The sequence below is a fragment of the Babylonia areolata genome, chromosome 12 (genome assembly GCF_041734735.1).
Source record: "Babylonia areolata isolate BAREFJ2019XMU chromosome 12, ASM4173473v1, whole genome shotgun sequence".
Taxonomy (NCBI): domain Eukaryota; kingdom Metazoa; phylum Mollusca; class Gastropoda; order Neogastropoda; family Buccinidae; genus Babylonia; species Babylonia areolata.
The window spans coordinates 21,333,895-21,351,043 of record NC_134887.1 but is presented as its reverse complement, the minus strand read 5'-3'; the positions used below and the strand labels follow the sequence as shown (position 1 = coordinate 21,351,043).

General features: G+C 41.2%; 1 protein-coding gene across 1 annotated transcript in view; it reads left to right on the top strand.

The window, feature by feature from the left end:
• LOC143288103 (uncharacterized) overlaps nt 1-15,613 on the top strand; it is a 28,437-nt gene extending 12,824 nt beyond the window's left edge. The window contains exons 5-7 of the mRNA XM_076596390.1: nt 4,158-4,339; nt 6,366-6,583; nt 14,304-15,613. Of these exons, the coding sequence (XP_076452505.1) occupies nt 4,158-4,339; nt 6,366-6,583; nt 14,304-14,487 (584 nt within the window). The 3' untranslated portion in view covers nt 14,488-15,613. The remainder of the gene's footprint in view (nt 1-4,157; nt 4,340-6,365; nt 6,584-14,303) is intronic.
• The last annotated feature ends 1,536 nt before the right edge of the window (nt 15,614-17,149 follow it).

The window sequence follows — 17,149 nt, the reverse complement described above, 5'->3', positions numbered from 1 at the left end:
TTTTCGCTCACCACTAAAAACTCGTCTTTTTAAAACCTATCTATAGGCACTCTCAACTTCCTTGTGCTCCAACACCACCCATGTCAGCTCACTTTGGATGAATGGAGAGGGGAAAGGGAGAGTCTGTGGGGGACGGGGTGGGGGGTTGAGAAAGAGAGGTCATGAATGGTTTGTAATTTGTAATATTTTTCTTTCAAGTAAAGCGCCCTCAGCTCTTAGAAAGGGCGCTACATAAATGTACATGATTATTATTATTATTTTTTTTAATTCAACAAAAATAAAATTGTGACGAAGGAGCAAAACAAAACAACGTGTTTTATTTCAAAATAGGAATGCAAATAGATAAACGGGGGTTGATTAGATGCCGTAACAGCTTTTGTGATTCTGTACCTTTTTAACTGTGCTTCTAAAACTAACAGTGAGGGGAGAGTGGGGAGATAATTATGTTGATGCTCACTAAAATATGCATAACATGACATTTACAAATACATCAGAAATCCAGACCGTTAGTGTGACTGACAATACGTATTAACCAATAACAATATGTGTTTATAGGTGTTTGGATATTTAGTCTGATTTACGCCCCCACCCCCACCCCCCTCCCCACCCTCATGCTCTCCAATCGCTTAGTTACTGATCATTTAAAATGTGGGAGAGCTGGTGTGACTTCGTTCAGCCTTACGACCAGCTGTGACTGAAGTGTTACTATGGTTTTCATTTTGCATGTTTGTTCCTGTTGTGGGTGTCCATGAAGCATGGTCTTTCAGTTTTTGCGCGCATGGAAATCATGTTGCTCTTGTGCCATGCCTCTGGTGAACAATATTGGTCCCCTTTCACCTTCTGATTCAGGTAGTCGTTGGGAGGAGAAGTAAGTTCTTCCATCACGACCACACCAGATGTCACCACTTCCATCATCACAACCACACCACATTCCACAACTTCCATCATTACATCCACACTAGATATCACCACTCACATCATCACATCCACACCACATTTCACCACTTCCATCACAACCACACCAGATGTCACCACTTCCATCAACACAACCACACCAGATGTCACCACTTCCATCATCACAACCACACCAGATGTCACCACTTCCATCAACACAACCACACCAGATGTCATCACTTCCATCACAACCACACCAGATGTCACCACTTCCATCAACACAACCACACCAGATGTCACCACTTCCATCATCACAACCACACCAGATGTCACCACTTCCATCATCACAACCACACCAGATGTCACCACTTCCATCATCACAACCACACCAGATGTCACCACTTCCATCATCACAACCACACCAGATGTCACAACTTCCATCATCACAACCACATCACATTTCACCACATCCATCACAACCGCACCACATGTCACCACTTCCATCATCACAACCACACCACATTTTATGACTTCCATCATCACAACCACACCAGATGTCACCACTTCCATCACAACCACATCAGATGTCACCACTTCCATCATCACAACCACACCACATTTCACCACTTCCATCATCACAACCACACCAGATGTCATGACTTCCGTCACAACAACACCAGATGTCACCACTTCCATCATCACAACCACACCACATTTCACAACTTCCATCATCACAACCACACCACATTTCACAACTTCCATGATCACTGCCACACCAGATGTCACCACTTCCATCATCACAACCACACCACATTTCACCACTTCCATCATCACAACCACACCACATTTCACCACTTCCATCATCACAACCACACCACATTTCACCACTTCCATCATCACAACCACACCACATTTCACCACTTCCATCATCACAACCACACCAGATGTCATCACTTCCATCATCACAACCACACCAGATGTCACCACTTCCATCATCACAACCACACCACATTTCACCACTTCCATCATCACAACCACACCACATTTCACCACTTCCATCATCACAACCACACCAGATGTCATCACTTCCATCATCACAACCACACCAGATGTCACCACTTCCATCATCACAACCACACCACATTTCACCACTTCCATCATCACAACCACACCAGATGTCACAACTTCCATCATCACAACCACACCAGATGTCACCACTTCCATCATCACAACCACACCAGATGTCATCACTTCCATCATCACAACCACACCAGATGTCATCACTTCCATCATCACAACCACACCAGATGTCATCACTTCCATCATCACAACCACACCAGATGTCACCACTTCCATCATCACAACCACACCAGATGTCACCACTTCCATCATCACAACCACACCAGATGTCACCACTTCCATCATCACAACCACACCAGATGTCATCACTTCCATCATCACAACCACACCACATTTCACAACTTCCATCACAACCACACCAGATTTCACAACTTCCATCATCACAACCACATCAGATGTCACCACTTTCATCATCACAACCACATCAGATGTCACCACTTCCATCATCACAACCACACCACATTTCACCACTTCCATCATCACAACCACACCACATTTCACCACTTCCATCATCACAACCACACCACATTTCACCACTTCCATCATCACAACCACACCACATTTCACCACTTCCATCATCACAACCACACCACATTTCACCACTTCCATCATCACAACCACACCACATTTCACCACTTCCATCAGTGTCTTCAGGGCGATGTGGAGCTGGGTCAGCTGTCACTTCTCACACTTCAGCTCCTCCTCTCTCTTCGTGCTTTCCTCTGTGTCCTTTCTCGGTGACTCGTTTTCACTTTGAAGACTGAACACTACCCCCTCATTTCTTCAACACTTCCAGTCAGTTTTGATATCAGTCGTCCATTGGAACAACAATTGCTCTTTCCTTACTGCAGAGTGGGTGGAAGCCGACATCTTCTCTGCATCAGATGTATCCTCTGACAACGATCTTTAAAACACAGCAGCATTGTGCAATTTGTTTTTCTCGCAGATTCTATTGTTTGTAGAAAAGCGTCTTCTTGAAATGAAATATTTAGTTACACCAACCCCATGGATTCCTGTCTTGGTGCTTTCTTGGTTGTAGTGGGCCGAGTGATGGCGGACACAGAGTTATAAAGACTGGAGTCAGCCTGTACTGTGGAACATCTTGCCTTCCTTTCCTGTCACCGTGACTAAAGAGCAGCAGGCAACTTCTTTCTCTGTTCTTTTTTAAATTTTCATCAGGAATTCAGTCCATTGCTCCGGGTGACAAGCAGCAGAAGATTACTGCATTCCCTGTCACGCACACAGAAGATTCGGATTCAGCTGTCACCAATCTCATAGTGATGACAAATTGTATCGTCCTCGCTGGGCCCTTTACAGTGCTCTTGCTGTTCTTGTTGGCCTAGAATCGGGAGCGGCAGAACACACAGACCCAGCTTGCTGAACGTCTTCTACGCTGGACAGTGCAGGAGAGGAGGCGCCGTGTCACAATCGGTCAGGCCTTCCACTTCTGACCCTGTGTTCACCAGGGATCAGGGTTCGAAGCCCCTTTCGGCATGGTGCTGTGTCCTCGGGAAAGGCATTTTCTTTTCTCACTCCACCCAGATTCAAACTGCTATCGGACCAGACGGTGAAGACTAAAATGGCGGAAGGAGAGGACTGGGTCCCGCCTTCCTGTGCCCAGCTGTAGATACAGAAGATAGGAATTCACTTCCTGATAGTCGTACAATACTGCGGGACCTTTCTGCAACCTCATTTAGGAGAATGGAACTGGCTAACGAATTCAGTGTAAAATAACCAGCAGTTTTCAGTCAGAGCTTTTGAATTATGTATTCCAACATACCTTCCTTTTTTCCTTACTTCCTTTCTTGCTTCTTTCATTCCTTCCTTCCTTTCTTTCTCTCTTCCTCCCAGCTTTTCTTTCCCCGAAACTTTCTTTATTTCTGTCTTTCTGTTCCTCTGAAACCTGAACAAGGCCTGACAAGCGTGTTGGATTATGCTGCTGTCAGGCATCTGCCTAGCAGATGTGATGCAGCGTATATGCATTTGTCCAAACGCAGTGACGCCTTCTTGAGAAAGTGAAACAGAAAAAAAATGCCTTTATTATTATTTTTTTTTTTTTTTTTTTCCAAATTCTGTCACCTCATCGACGTTGTATCTAATGTGGTTGTTCTCTGTCCATGAAGGACGCCCATGGGGTCGCTTCGTTCTAAAGGACGGCAGAGACTGGACGCGGTACGGTGACGACAAAGTACTACCCATTTGGGACTGTCGTTTACGTCTGGCTGGCTTCAAGTACGTCTCCACCGTGGACATGGATGAGTTCATCTTCCCACGTGGCTTCACCAGTCTCAAAGCTTTCCTGAGGGTACAGCCATTCACACATGAGCACATGTGACGCACGCGCACCTATGCAAGTGTACATACACACACATGCAGGCATACATTCACAAACACTCGCACGTGCGCACACGTGCACACACACACACACACACACACACACACACACACACCGTTCATATTCTGCTTCTACCAAGCGTTCCATTTATCACACAAACAGACATGCAGACAAAGACGGACAGACACACAGACATACAGACACACATACACACACACCTTTAAACACACACAGACACACATATACATACACCCACATGTTTGCACGCGCTCTCCTGCACATATACAGACACAGAAAGACACACGCACGCAAATGCGCATGCTTCTGTATAAACGTAAATTGCTGATTGCTAAATTCAGTCTACTGTTCTAAAGAGACAGAGAAAAGAAGATGCACAGATAGAATGATTGATTGACATTTAATCAGTTCATGACTGTGTGTGTACAAGCGTGCTCGTTTTTTCACACACATAATTATGTTCCTTTACGTATGTTTTACACGCTGTGCCTCTGCTGAAGTGTAAGAATGGTTGATAACGATCTAAAGAAGATGGTATTGGAGTCGTATTTGCAAGGGAAGGGCGTGGATGTGTGTGTGTGGGAGGGGGGAGGGAGATGTGGGAGGTGTGGGGGGGGAGGGGATTGGGGGAGGGGGGCTGGGTGGGCATGTGTGTGGGGGTGGGTGGAGTTGTGGGTGGGGTTGTGAGTGTGGAAGAAGAAGAAGAAGAAGAAGAAAACTTCAGTATTCTTTATTGGCTTCAAATATGATGATTTCATCTGCACAAGGAGTGTAAAAATGACACTCACCACAAAATCACAGAAAACAATGGCGGCTCAAGCATGCTCCCGCCCCCCACCCCCTAACCCCACACCACCACATGGTGGATTTTTCTATAAAAAGTGTTGCCAGGGACAAACCTTTTGGTGCCGTAGGTTCTATTACGTGCGCTTTGTGTATGCTGTACACTGGACCTCGATGTATCATCTGATCTAAAAGATTATTTAATGACTGTTTCTTACACATGCGCGCGCGCACACACACACACACACACATCACGCACACATGTGTATACGCACGCACGCAAACACACGCACACACACACACACACACAACCACACGCACACACACACTCACACACACACACACACACACACACACACACACTACACACACAACACACACACACACACACACACACACACACACACACACACACACACACACACACACACACACACACACATTACATTCATTACTTGAAATGAAACAGGTGCTTCTACTGCAACAACTACTTTCGCCTGCTACTGTAATTTACTGACAACACTCTTTCCGCCTGTCAGTCTCTGTTTCTTTCTTTGTCTCTTTCTATAGACTTTTTAAAACATCGCATGTGATTGAACCATACATTGAGTTAGGATTGAACAGATATATAAAATGCGCACTGACAAAATTTAGATTCGGTGTTTGTACTATTGCTTCTCATAGTTTCAGACATAGTGTTTTACATGAACATATGTAAAAATGCCGTTGATGCAGTCTGGGTTAAGAAGATGAACTGCATTTTTTTGCTATGTTGCCCTGCCTTGAGTGACCTTAGACAAAGACTGATTCAACCAAAATATTATAGAGATCCGTCTAATTTTAGATTTAATTTACTCATGTCAAGACAGGAATGTACTCTGAATAACTTAGCCATATATATACACGAAGCAGTTACGTCGTGAATGCTGTTGAATATTTGTGTTAACTATTTTTGATTGATCTGAATTGTCGATTTACCGTGTCATGTCATTTTCTCATTATCATTTATTAATGAATCCCCATTCAGTAAGGGCTCTGGCCTCATCTGGATAAAACATTCGTTCGTTTGTTCGTTCGTTCGTTTGTTTGTCTCTCTCTTTCCACGGGCCTCTTTTCCCCGTTCTATGTCTTCATGTGAAAGTCGCCTGAGCAAAAAGGAAATCCCCACTACATAATATGTTTTGTCTCTTGACAGCAACAGTTTGACAAACAGAAAATCGCCGCCGTCCTGAAATTCAAGCCTGTGTTTTTTCTGGACCACTGGGGCCCTGTGGACCCTAACGCTTCTCTGATGTTCCTGCGGTATTTGAACTGTACAGACCCCAAGAATGCTGTGATCAAGACTGCCTATCTTCCTGAGCGAACGCACCAGGCTCACACACACAATGCGTATCCGTACAAACCATTTACAGCGTGAGTGCAGTGTGTGTGTGTGTGTGTGTGTGTGTGTGTGTGTGTGTGTGTGTGTGTGTTGTGTGTGTGAGTGTGTGAGTGTGTGTGTTTGTGTGTGTGTGTGTGTGTTTGTGTGTGTGTGAGTGTGTGTGTGTGTGTGTGTGTGAGTGTGTGTTTGAGTGTGTGTGTGTGTGTTTGTGTTTGAGTGTGTGTGTGTCTGTGTGTGTGTGTGTGTGTTTGCTTGACGGTTAAATCTTTCATGGCTGCTCATGTTCGTTTTTTGTTTGCCCAAAGGGCAGGTTAGCATGCACAGGAAACGACAGGTTGTGTTGAATTCGTGCCTTCCTACCCCACACCATCCCAAAATAGTCTTTTTAAAATTTTTATTATTATTATTTTTTTTTTTTTAAAGGTTATCAATTAATAAACTGTACCGATGCTTTTCCTTTTCTTTGTGGAAAACGAAAACATATGGGCCTGCAATTATTATCCACTATATTGTCACATTTCAGCATCATAGATAGATAGATATATAGATATGTATACATATATATATATATACATATATATAAACACTGGGCAGAAAGACAGAGAGAGGGGGAAATGTATTCAAGTCATTATGTCTTCGTTTTCAGTAAAGTTGGGGAAGAATCCTGTAAGCCCGCGATTTCTCTCAGTTGCGAGTCCCCCTTATTTTAATCAAAAAAAGATTTCCTTTGTCTTCGGAGTTGGGTTTTTGTCATTTCCCAATGCAAATCTCAGAGTAAAACGAAAGAGAGAAAAAGAAACGAGAAATGGAGAGTGGCCTGCCCCTGGTTAGCAACCACAACAGGAATCAACAGCTCTACAAATATTCAGTCTTTTCTCTGTTTTTTTTTAATTTAGTTGTATTTTGTCTTTGTTTTGTTAGTTTACCTCTGGACTTCAGGATCAATATCTTCAGTTAGCGCGGTGACCTCGGTGGAAGCTTACTGTAAATATACATCTAATGCGTCCTGCTGTGTCTCTGGGGTAAACCATTGTACCGGCGACCATCCCTTGGAAGTTACTGGACACTTCAAGCGGGTTCTTCTTCTTCTTCCTTTATACAACCAACATCATTATATTGATGATTCTGTTGTAGTTGGGGAGGTTGCTGAGGATTGCGCTGTCGTGAGGATTGAAAAAAAAAAAAAAAAATTGGGGGGGCGACCTGGCCAGCCAGTGCACATTCAGCGTACACTGACATGATGCTAAGCCTCTGCATCAGCTGTTGAGCGCGCGGGAGAGTGGGGGGGGGGGGAGATGGTGATTTTAGGGTGTGTGGGTGGTTAGGAGGAGGGTGAGGGGGGCAGTGCTGGGCGAGAGGAGGGAGGAATGGGGGGGGGGGGTCACAACTTCCTGAGGCAGCTTGTTCCATTCTGGTATGGTCCTCGGGAAAAATGCCATCTGCCTGTACAGTGTTGTGCAGAAGGGAATGTCGTAGCTCAGTCTGTTGTTCGTCCTAGAGCTCAGCCTGCTCTTAGATGGTTTGGGCAGGTACTTGGAGTTGATGGAGATGAGACCATGGTGGAATATGTAGAACATCTCCAAGCGGGCTTTCTTGCGGCGCTGTTGTAGGGAAGGCCAATTGAGTGAATCGAGGATGGAGTCCACGCATGATGTTTGGCGGTGGCGATTTCAGAACCATCTTGCTGCTCTTCGTTGGATTTTCTCGAGTACCTCAATCTCGTTTGCAGTGTAGGGATCCCAGACGGTGGCTGCGTACTCAAGCAAAGGGCGAACAAGGGCTTTGTACGTAGTTTCCTTTGTCTTCTTGTTGCCGATCTTGAGGTTGCGCCGGACGAAGCCTAGGGTCTTGCTGGCTTTCTTGGTGATGGAGTCAATGTGGGATTCCCACCGCATATTGTCCTGAATGTTGACGCCCAGGTACTTAGTGGTGCTGACGTTTTCAATCTTCTGTCCTATACTTTGTTTTGAGCTCTGGGGAATTTTTCATCGATTTTCAGAAGTACTTTGATCTTTTTTAGATTTTTTTTTTAAAGATACATGTTTTTTTGTGTTTTTTCTGCTTTTTAAAAATTTTATTTATTTTTCTTTTAAACAAAGCTCCAATGATGACGTAAAAGCATAATGTTACATGATCTCGAGATGACGTGTTTTTCTATCTCGTCATTCTTATCATGGAATTTTGTATCGGAAAAGACAGTCCTTATTTGACAGTGACAACGCCTTCCAAACAAGTTCAATTAAAATATCGTCTGTCATTTGTGCCCGATTTTGTCAATAAAGAAAATCAGTTTCATCTTCTCATAAAGGACTCCGAAAACAGTTCTTTAAATTTAAAACTAAAACATTTATATCCGCACTATCATACGAAAGCGATTGTTTCAGCTGTTGGAGAAGTTATATCCATTTCAAAATTAAAGAGTGGTAGGTTTCATGTCAAATGTAAAAATGAAAGACAATACAAAAAACTTCTGCAGACACAGACAGTTGCTGGCATTCCAGTTATTACTATAAAGCCTCAGGTGAAAACAGTTGGAATCGTTTTCCATGAACTTGACATTGACTTTCTTGTGGCTCTACCTATTGTGAATGCCTGTCGAAAGATAACATTGAAGAATGGGAAAATAGCAACTGTAATTACTTTCAGACTGCAAAGTCTTCCAGAAAAAAATTACAGTTGACAATATTCCTCATAACATTGTCTCATATTGTGCACCTGTAAGAAGATTCACGAAATGTCAAGAACTCCATCATACCAAAACATTTTGTCACTCCAAGTTAACACGATGCAGCAGATGTGGTCAACAGTCTCATACTCGGGAACATTGTACCGAAAAGTATTTTTGTCATAACTGTAAAGGTGACCACTCTGCTGCATTCCATGGATGTCCTGCAAAAGCTCTGACACGAAAAGCTAACAAAATAAAATCTGAAACTTATATTTCTTTTCAAGAGGCTCTTGGACTGGCCCAAAATGTCACTGTGGCACGAAGAAAACATGCCGAAGCCACTCGTTTTACACCAAGTCTTCACAAGACAACGCAGACTGAAACTGTAAAGTATTCTTGTGTTTCAACACAAACTGATGAGAAAAATAGGGTCAGTTTCTCGGAAGACCACCCGTCTAAATCGTCGCTGCGGTCGTCTGGTGGTCAACGTGGCGACCACCCGTCCACATCGTCGTTGCGGTTGTCTGGTTGTCAACGTGGCGACCACCCGTCCACATCGTCGATGCGGTTGTCTGGTTGTCAACGTGGCGACCACCCGCCAACATCGTCGTTGCAGTCGTCTGGCAGTCAACATGTCGACCATCAGTCAACATCGTCAGCTGGTGGTAGGCATGGCAACAATTCAACATTGTCGGAACAGTCGGCTGGAGGTAGACGCGACAACCTTACATCAGCATCATCAGTGCAGTCAGCTGGTGGTCAGCGTGGCAACCATATCCTAACGTATTAACTGTTTAGTTTGTAAGCAAAAGCTAATGACCTTTTGTATTCAAATGAAAATGTGATTTATGGCGAAAACAAGTAAGAAAAATATTAAATGTGAAATTTCTTTCATACAATGGAATTGCAGATCCATTGCTTCTAATCTAGATTATTTACATGAATATCTTGGTCAAAATAACCATCAAGTTTTACTTTTACAGTCCTTAAATGTAACTAAAGGTAAATTGCCTTCTTTAAAAAGATACTATTTTCCTCCGTTGTATCACACAGACCGCTCTGAAAGGGTTACCACGGCATTGTATGTCCAGTGTGGTCTTAATTATGAATTCATTGCCTCCCCTGTCCCCGAAAATATTATTGATGTTTCAGCTACAGGTGCCAAGATTAAGATAAATGATTTAGTCATAAATTTCCTTTCTGTTTATTTTAAAAATGGTCCTTCTGATTCAAACTCAAACTGGCTTCTGAATTTAGTAAAAGAAAATGAACAATGTGTTGTCGGTGGAGACTTTAACGCCCATGCTCCCTTTTGGGGGAAAAAATGTCAGTGCAATCTTACATGCGAAAGCATGCTGACACAAACAGATGAAGCATGAAATGGAGCACATTCTAAATAAATGTGTCAGAAAAGTTTGCATCACAACAAACATCAAAACTATTTGGTCCAGTTTTCACGCTCCCAACACGAGGATAAAGCATTGTGAAACTTTTTTTTTTCTATCGCATTTAGGTAGATAGTTGAATCATTTTGATGTCATTACCTGTTACATCCCTCGGGAAATATTCGGTTCAAGTCTTATTATATTATATTATATTATATTATATTATATTATATTATATTATAATATATCATATTAGATCATGTTACAATACATCATATTATCAATGTTACATTACATTGTATTATGTTATTATTATATTATGATATATTGCATTATTTTTCTGTTTGAGCTATGTACATTGCCTTGATTTTGTTGCTTGCTATTGATTCCGATGTTGAAGTTGAGGTTAGTGCATTGCAGTGATCCATCTTATGTGAAATACAATAAATAGATGTATTTCAGTTTCACTACTGTTGATGTCTTCAAGAACACCACTGTCGTTATCATTATCGTCATTATCGTCGCCGTCCTCTTTCTCTTTTCTTTTCATCTCTGATTTTTCACTTATTGGGAAAAGACAAGAATTGAGCCCCGATGACAAAAGGAATATATATATAAATATGTGTGTGTGTGTGTGTGTGTGTGTGTGTGTGTGTGTGTGTGTGTGTTAAAATAAGGAAGACTTCCCACGATTTCTCACACATCTCTCGCAACAGAGAGAAAAGGTGGGAGGGGAAGGACCACGATTTCTCGCAATCCCACGATTTCTCTTAAAGTGAAAGGATTCGTGGAGGCGTCCCCGGCCATTTCTCTCAAAGTGAGAGAAATCGTGAGATTGCGAGAAACTGTGGGCTTAGAAATCTGAGTTTAACTATTAACCTAAACATGCTCGCTTATTAAGCGAAGATTGATTGGCATGGACCTATCTTTTATAAAGAATACGTCTATCTCAAAGGCCAACATGACTTGGAAGGAATAAAACAGCAGGCTAGGTCTGTGCCGGACGAGAGTATCCCCGGGGACCGCTACGGTAGCCGGATTGGCCTAGCTGGAGATGCGAACACACCAGTGGACTGCGCCCCACGCCCCCTATCAATTAATAGCACATCCCTCAGTAGCCCAGCTGAATTGGGCCCAACAGCAACCACCCACAACACGACAGTTTTCATCAACATTCTGATGTTGGTCGTCTAGTGGAAGAAGAAGAAGAAGGTTTTCCTGAAATCCCTAAGTGGAGAAATACCAGACACGACATACTGGGATCAGTAGTAACACAGGGGATTGAAAGGAGCGCTGGGCAGTAAATGACAAGACTGAACAAGAGAGGCAAGGCCATCAAGACTCACTTGTGATACACTTTAAAACAAGAGAGGCAAGGCCATCAAGACTCACTTGTGATACACTTTAAAACAAGAGAGGCAAGGCCATCAAGACTCACTTGTGATACACTTTAAAACAAGAGAGGCAAGGCCATCAAGACTCACTTGTGATACACTTTAAAACAAGAGAGGCAAGGCCTTCAAGACTCACTTGTGATACACTTTAAAAAAAAATCTAATCGTTAAAATGTGTTCTGTATTTGTTATTATAAAGTTTCGGGTTAAAAGAAAAAGAAAAAAAAAAAAGGTCCTAACGGCGTCCGCGTGTTCGGGTGAGAAGAAACTGTCTTGCCCATTACACTATCGTGGCTTCTTAACTGACGTTCAAAAATATAATACTTAAAAATGCTTTGTTAAAGGGCGATAAATCGATTGCGGTATTCGCAGTGAGAACGCTGTTTAAATCATATTATTCTGGTGTATCTTGGGCATTCAAAAAATCTTTAAGGGCAATTAAAAATTCTTTTTAAGTCCGCGGTAAAGGAGACGTGGCTATCGCCGCAATCACACTGCAACATTTAGCCGTTTTCTCTGGATCTAGATAGATGTACAAGTTTCAGTTAGTTACACCCGGTTGATTCAATTTCTCTTTTACGTTCATTCTAGTTTTATAGTTTTAAAGTTGATATGAAAATTGAGTATTTTGTTAAACTAATAACACGTAGAACCAAGTACAAGTACTTCTAAACGTCTTATGAAGTGAAAAGGACTTCATTTTGAGAAAAGTCAAGACTGGAAATTTTTACGTTTCATCAATTCAAGGGTATTAACTCACATGGTTTGGGCTTGCCTCTCTTGTTTTTTTTAACTGTGAATTCCGACTGATTCTGTGGATATTTTTATGGCAGTTTGGGGCATAATCCAGTAAGTGACGAGGCGTTCACAAATCTTTCTCTGAATAAATATTTAACAGTCTCCTTCTCCAACTTTCCATCACATGTTATCGTGTATTGTCGATTGAATATAGGATTGAATGGGCAGGTCAACAACTTGAAACAAAATGGCGTCGTTTGCGTTCGCGAAGAATATGAGCACACGCTTTGAATGTGTATAAATATGTGCACGCAATTGATTTTTGCCCATGACCTTCAGAGCTCAGCCAACAGATCTATAAAGTCCACTCGTCGTATTGATTTTAGTATTTTCCGAAAAAGACCACTTGGGCAAATGAACATAGTGAAAGCCCTGTACACTGAGAGTAAAACACACAAGCTTTTTCATGTATTGAGTATAATTTCAAAATGTAATGTTTAAGATGAGAAAGGTCAGTTTAAAGCAAATTAAGTCCCGTAGCATTAATTACAGATTAATTCCCCCTTTTTGTTTTACTATATTCACCAAAACGTTTGCAAAATAAATATAACTTCCATGCTTAGCAAAAGAAGTTCCTGTTTGAACAAAAAATGATAAAAAATGACTGCTCGTGTTGTTGTGTCAGAATATCAGATCAAAGTGCCAAGTTTAGAGAAAAAAAACGAAAAACAAAAAAAAAACCCACAGTAAATGCAGTTTGCATATAATTTGGCTTCTTTTTGTGTGTGTGTGTGTGCCCATCCCAGAGGTGCAATATTGTTTTAAACAAGATGACTGGAAAGAACTGAATTTTCCCTATTTTTATGCCTAATTTGGTGTCAACTGACAAAGTGTTTGCAGAGAAAATCGCAATGTTAAAGTTTACCACGGACACATAGACACACACACAAACAGACAACCGAACACCCTGTTAAAACATAAAACAATATCATCTATATGTATACCCAGCATGCACACCCCCCAAAACGAAGTATCGCTGCCTATGTGGCGGGGTAAAAACGGTCATACACTTGAAAGCCTACTCGTGTACATACGAGTGCACGTGGGAGTTGCAGCCCACGAACGAAGAAGGTGAAGAAGAAGAATTTATATGTATCTCTATCCCCCCCCCCTTGCCCCCTGTGTGTGTGTGTGTGTGTGTGTGTGTGTGTGTGTGTGTGTGTGTGTGTGTATGTGAAGAGAATAGAATAGAATCAATTTTATTGTCATGAAACCTTAAGGTTTATAACACACAAGTACAATGGTAAATAAATGAATAAATAAACACACAATGAAATAATCAATTAGCTTAATAAATGGAACAGCATTCATAAATAAATCTTCTTAATCTTGTTTGTATATATTCATCATGTGTTACCGTCAATTGACTGGGAATAATTCCTGTGTTATTCGAATTTTGAAATTTGTGTGTGTGTGTGTGTGTGTGTGCGCGCGCGCGCGCGCGCGCGCGCGTCGTGCGTGCATACTGGACTAACATTGCAATCTTTATGATCATGTTAAAAAACAGGGAGTTCGTGAAACCCGAGACAGCGGTCGTGTTCCATTATAGAGCCTGCAAAAAGAACTGGAAGTTCAGCTGTGACGGGCCGCGGAACACCGACAGATCCATGCTGAAGTTTGCGGACAAGCTCATCCCTGCTGTCTCGAAAGTCCGACACAAAGTGGGACTGCATCTTCATGGGTTAAAGTAGTCAGATGTTACATTACTGTTTGTGCGTGTGATTTTCTGTCAAGCAAGCAAACATTCTGATGTGAGATGGGGGGCTAGGGGGGTGCATCGGTGACATAGTTATCAGCAAAGAACTACAATTGCGTGGAAACATGTTTTCTGAAAGTATTGATACAGATAATGAAATGAACACATAAATCATTATTATTATTTATTATTATTGTTGTTATTATTATTCTTGTTGTTGTTATGATGATGTGGTTATTATATATAATAACAGTAAACGAATTCAACAATTTTTATTTTTGAATAATCGGGTAAAAGGGTCAGCAACACATTCTTTGAGAAAAAAAAAAAGTCACAATAGACAGAGAAAGACCCGAAATAACAGGATACACAGCTGTTCCATGAGTGTTTTATTTGAAACATCACTAACATAACCAAAACAAGCTGAGCTGTTGTCTGTATTGTTTGTTGGAGCAAGTCAACTGTTAACTGACGCCATGGAGTTCAGGACAAGAACCAGCAACATTGACGACGCATTTCTGATCTTCATGACATAATAGACAAATACGATCATGGGCGTTTCACTGTCTATCTGTCCTGTTGTCTCGTAGACCGTAGGAGCACCACACAACCAGCCTCCTCCATCCCACGTTGTCTGTCCTGACTGACTCACTCAGGGTTACACCTGTCCACTCTGAGATGTTGACCTTTCATCTCTTCTTCTGTCTGCCTCTTCTCCTTCTCCTGTGCACTGCTCCCTGCAGGAAGGTCATGGCCAGTCCTGATGAACGCGAGACGTGGCCAAACCACTTCAAGTTCCTTTTCTTGCTTGACTCTTCTACACACTTCATCGTTTGTGATAACACACACAAAGAAGAAGAAGATTGATTGATTGGTTGGATTTTTAATGGGTAAAGAATTAGGCACAGTAAAGACCTTTCTATAATTCTGCCCATTTAACGACACACATAAAAAAGAATAAAGAAATAAAATGAAAAAAGATGAAATAAAAACGACGGATGAGAACAGTGACTGGAATATAAAAAAAGCAATGAAAAGAATAATTGTTATATAATCACGTACATATCTGCGCACACACAAGCGCGCGCGCGTACACACACACACACACACACACACACACACACACTAAAAACAAGCAAACACAGACATGCGTACACATTCACGCCCACACACTCACACACAAACGCACATCCATTCGTTCGTTTGCTTGCACAATCACACATACATTCGACTTTCCATTCATCATGGCATGGCAGCAAGTGGACTGATAATAAGCAAGTATTTGCAAAAGACCGCGAGTAGGTTAATCAAATGTATCGAACAGAAATATTTTCACTTTTGACTCATACAGAGATATTGCTCGAATCTGACGACATGCTTTTGGAAGTATTTTCCATCCTGTGCTTCCATAAAATGAGAGACTCGTCTTAAATAAGTCAATTTTAGGCTCAGGAACAATAGCTCTACCTGATTTACGTTGGAACTGAAAATAAAATAATGATTTTAGATATTGTAGGCATGCCTTGTGAACAATTTATGCATAAGAATAAATGTGTTATATCTAATTAGTAGGTGAACAGGTAATATTGAAAAAAGAAGAAGAGTGAAAAAATAAAAGGAATAAAAAAACTAATGATAAACATTTAAATTTGATTTTATCCCACATAAACAGAAAAAGACTGGCATTTATCAAACACATTCGACATTACACATTCAAGAGACGTCAGTGAATAATGTCTTGAAAGAAAGCCACTTTGCTTTAAAGTCATGTATGTTGCATGGTATTCTTGCGTCGTGTTCTTCTATTTTATAACGTCGATAGGAAAAATAAATAAAACTGCACAAAGGAAAAAATACCAAAAAATGGCTGGCGCTCTCAGTGTAGCGACGCATTCTCCCTGGGGAGAGCAGTCCGAATTTCACACAGAGAAATCTGTTGTGATAAACAAACAAACAAACAAACAAAACAAAAATTACAATGCAATCTTCCGAAAACAAAGGCATATACTGGGAATCAAAGTAGTAGTGATTAATAGTGTCTCTATCTCTCTACCACATAATTTGCATCTATCATTTTCTATTTCACCGACGCTTTGTACAATGACATTTGTCACCATAATGATATGTGATATTCAAATGTAAAAACCATTTTAACTTCATGTTATACATTTTGCAGATCTTATCAAACACTTCTTCCCAGCCTAATCGTATTGTGACTGATACTCTCACGTCAAATGATTTTATGTAAAACAATTCACTTTTTTTCAGTGAAATATTGCAATGTTGTTTAAACCCTTGGTTTACACTTAATTTTAAAGTTATTTAGATCTTGTGTTAACTCCTGCTCTATTATCTTCAATATTATTCATACAATGTTTAATCGGTTGATTGCAACCTGCAAATTCCATTAAAATTCATTCTGTCTCATTTGTTTGAATGCTTTGTTTGCATATTCACAATCTACCATTTTCGCCTATCAATTCTTTAACAAAGAAAATGATTCGTCCTGCCCACCCCTGGTACACACACACACACACACACACACACACACACACACACACACACACACATGTATATATATATAGAGAGAGAGAGACAGAGACAGACAGACAGACAGACAGAGATAGAAATATATATGAAAGAAAATCTGCATGATC